The 3,548-nt window shown below is 31.8% G+C and overlaps 1 protein-coding gene across 1 annotated transcript; it reads right to left on the bottom strand.

Moving 5' to 3' along the window:
• Positions 1-551: 551 nt before the first annotated feature.
• LOC123653942 (outer dense fiber protein 3-like) lies at positions 552-2,325 on the bottom strand. Its single transcript, XM_045589918.1, has 5 exons — positions 2,193-2,325; positions 1,968-2,099; positions 1,519-1,738; positions 1,226-1,415; positions 552-677 (listed from the first exon to the last, which is right to left on the bottom strand). Exons 1-5 carry the CDS (start codon positions 2,323-2,325, stop codon positions 552-554), a joined length of 801 nt encoding a protein of 266 aa, XP_045445874.1.
• Positions 2,326-3,548: the final 1,223 nt, after the last annotated feature.

Here is a 3,548-nt window from a genome sequence, read left to right as displayed (position 1 = left end):
TTTAATTTAACAAACATATTGTTGTCTATAACAGAAATAATTTAATATTATATTTTAATCTCTTACCTCATTTATTTACTGTTTTGTATTTGTATGTAACTGTTTTAGTTTACTACTTAAAATTGGAATCGGAAGATTATACAATGTGTTGCTCTGAAAAAACAAAGATTTAATTATACAATTTTTCTTTATACATTATGATACAAAAATAAATTATAAAAACCCTTAACCTACCTGAAAAAACAAAGAAACGACATTTACCAATTCCTATACAATTTTTTTTTTTTTTTTATGTGACTATTATGGAGTGTCAAAAATCTTTTTATATAACAATACATATTACTACTGCTATAAGAAAGGTACTATACAAATATACAAACTCAAAGGAATATATTCCTTTATATAAACATAAATAAAAAATAGTCGTTGACTTTTCATACTTAATAGCTTTCAATGGTGCAAAATAATAGACAGGCTTTATTTTTGAAAGTATGATTAAAATATAAGTTTAATTAAAATTTAAATTAACACATCAAAAGCACATTATAATTTCAAATATCTTTCGTAACAATTAGATCCAGTTTTGACGATCTCAGGTATTCGGGCTGCTTGCCGAGATATGGCGTATGACGAATACCGAATGAAGGAGCTGGTATCGCTCGTTTTGGATACATAAACTGAAAAGATAATAAGATATATTAAATGCTTAAGTAAATATTACTATTACCTATATTTAAAAAAAGGTCTTGACCTTGTAAGTTAAAAGTAAAATGAAATTTCTTGGTATATATTATTATTGAATATAGAAGAAGTAGGTTTTATGTGTATATTACGAAAGGTATTTTATTACAATTATTTTTTACATCTCTAGAAAATAAAAGAGCAAGCGTATATTTTAATTTAGCTTATACTATTGATTAAATCTTTGTTACCACCATCACGTATGTACTATTATGACTCAGGCTCATTAAAAATAAACATATTAGTTGAGCGCTTGTAACTTATAATTCTGCACTTTTAAAAGTATTTTTTATCTTTCATGTGCAGGCACGAATCTGTGACCTCTTTTAATTTAAAACATTTGTTTTAAATTATGCGTACACTGAGTAAAATAACAAAAATAAGATAATTTTAATAAGACATTTTAGCTGTTATTACATTACAATTAATTGAAAACATACCTAAATGTTTTAAGGAAAACCTTCATAAACCGTAATAACTTTACCTTTTTCTCACAATACCTATTTGGAGGTGGAACTTTAGGTGGCTTCAAAGATCTATAAGGCGCTCCAAACGAGTAAGCTGGTTTACTTTTCTGAACATATTCAAATTTAGGATCATGGGCTCCCGGGCTTGGAATCATCTGACTACTTAATTCTTTTGCGGGATTACCAAAAGAGTAGGCTGGAGAGTTCCTTCAAATATAATACAACAAATAATTAGCAATATTATATAGAATTAACGCATACTAACATCTAACTATATATAGGTAATACGATATACGATGTTTTCAGTAACCTCTTGCCTGGTATCCGAGGCAAATACATGTTTGGCGATGGTGTCCACTGGTCCCACGGTTGATAAGGCGGAGGCGCTGGAGGACGCATGCTGTAAGCTGGCACTCGCTTATACATCGCCTCACTACGTGGTGCATAATTGGCAGGCCCTGGAGAAAGTCCTCTCTCTTGGGAAACTTCGATTCGAGGAGAGACTACACCGTGTTTTACTTTGTAACCACCTGTATTGTTAATTTATTTATTAATAAAAGCCGATTAATGTTCTACTGCTATTTTTATCAGATTTAGTACCTATTTGTACGTGCAGTAGACAAAAAGCCCTTTAGATTAAGCATGACATGATATATCCACTAAGGAAACTCTACTGATAAATGTAATCAGGTACTGATTATAATATCTATACTAATTACTACTAGAGTACACAATATTAAATTTAAACAAAAAATGTACCTTTTGGTCCCATTCCGCTTGTATCCAACATAGGCGCTGAGTTCAAGATCGGTGGTTTTCTTTTGGTGACGGGAGTCAGATGTCCAAAAGTAAAAGCGAGCGCCCGTTTTATATGCGAATATCCTTTACCACCTTCAAAAAATATTACAGTAAAAATTTGGCCTCATAATATTGATATAAATATAAATACAATTGTAATTAATATATAATATATTTGTAGCTCACAAAATATTTCTGGAGTTTCATAGTGATTTGGTCCTGGACATTTTGAAGCACTTGAGACCGTACCACGAGGTTTGGTTGGTTTTGTTGGCACTTGTTTTATTAATTTAGCTCTACACTCCCAACCCCACGGCATAGCTAAGTTCAATCCCTTAAATATTGATTATAAATTATTTCAATTCAATTCTCCGTTATATAGGTTTTTTCGTTATAAATTATAAAAACTTAGATACTGAGACACAAAAATAAATGTTATTTGACAGTTGATTTGTAGGCGGTTTATTTTTGGCCAGTTGTAAAGTTGCGTTGAGTTAATTTCATTCCACATTATCAGTATTTACTTATCATTTTCAGTCTATAAACAGCTTTTGAAAGCGAAACGCTAATATGGAATCTATCTCTTTTTTCCGCTTATACAGATTTTTTTTTTTGAAAATTGTGTTATAACAGTAGAAGTCCAGTAAAAAGATACTATTTCGACATCCATCATGATTATAGACACGTAGATAACTAAATGCATAACGGCAGTGAAAATGCATGCATTTGTTTAACGTGGGATTGTAATAAAAGTACGTCACAATTAAAGAGGTGGAGTGTTAATCTAAGCCATCAGAAAAAAAAAAATAACGTAAACCGAAAGGCAGTGCTCACATATATTCTGTAATAGACACACTACAGACAACTTATTTTAACAACCACCGCGGACATTACTGGGGCAGACGAGTCCTAGAGTGGGGACTGCGTGTTGGCAAACGTAGTATGGTACACCCTCCAGCCTGCTATATCAAATGGAAAACCGGGATTTTTGGAGGCTTTATGTCCAGCAGTAGACTGCGATAGGCTGAAGTGACTTTTCGTTATTATCATTATTTTTACTTAATTATTCTTAAAAGAATTGAAAAACCATGTTATTTGAAAATCAAAGAAGCTTTTAATATGATAAAAATACTACTTGAACGCAGCAAATACCAAAGTTGCAGCAACGTGTTAAAAATACAAAAGCATAAGGTCGAGAATCTATTGACCTAAATCCATCGGACTTTAGAGATGACACTAGTTAGAGCATCGTTGTAATTTTTGTTATGGAAAATACACTTATGGTTATTCGATACACTGACGACGACTTTGAAGTAAAGTTTAAAATTGACTATAGCCTTTAAAACGTAAAATTTTATGATATAAAAATTATTGATAGAAGTATAATAATAATTATGTCGTAAAATGTAAGATAATCTGCTGTGTGGTTACGGCAGAAAGAATATAGCCAACCCCTCTCTTCCCGTGGGTGTCATAGGAGGCGACTATGGGATAACACAGTTCCATTACCACTTTGGAACTTAAAGGGCCGACCTATGCCGG

Source organism: Melitaea cinxia, chromosome 1 (genome assembly GCF_905220565.1).
Source record: "Melitaea cinxia chromosome 1, ilMelCinx1.1, whole genome shotgun sequence".
NCBI classification, from domain to species: Eukaryota; Metazoa; Arthropoda; class Insecta; order Lepidoptera; family Nymphalidae; genus Melitaea; species Melitaea cinxia.
Note: the sequence above shows the minus strand (reverse complement) of the source record. Positions and strands in the feature narration are given on the sequence as shown.

Excerpts from the sequence above, each read along its gene's own strand:
- LOC123653942 (XM_045589918.1), bottom strand. The coding sequence starts at position 2,325 with ATGCCGTGGGGTTGGGAGTGTAGAGCTAAATTAATAAAACAAGTGCCA. Across the intron at positions 1,416-1,518 it reads CCTCGGATACCAGGCAAGAG|GAACTCTCCAGCCTACTCTT; the intron begins GTTACTGAAAAC and ends TTATATTTGAAG. Across the intron at positions 678-1,225 it reads ATAGGTATTGTGAGAAAAAG|TTTATGTATCCAAAACGAGC; the intron begins GTAAAGTTATTA and ends TTATCTTTTCAG.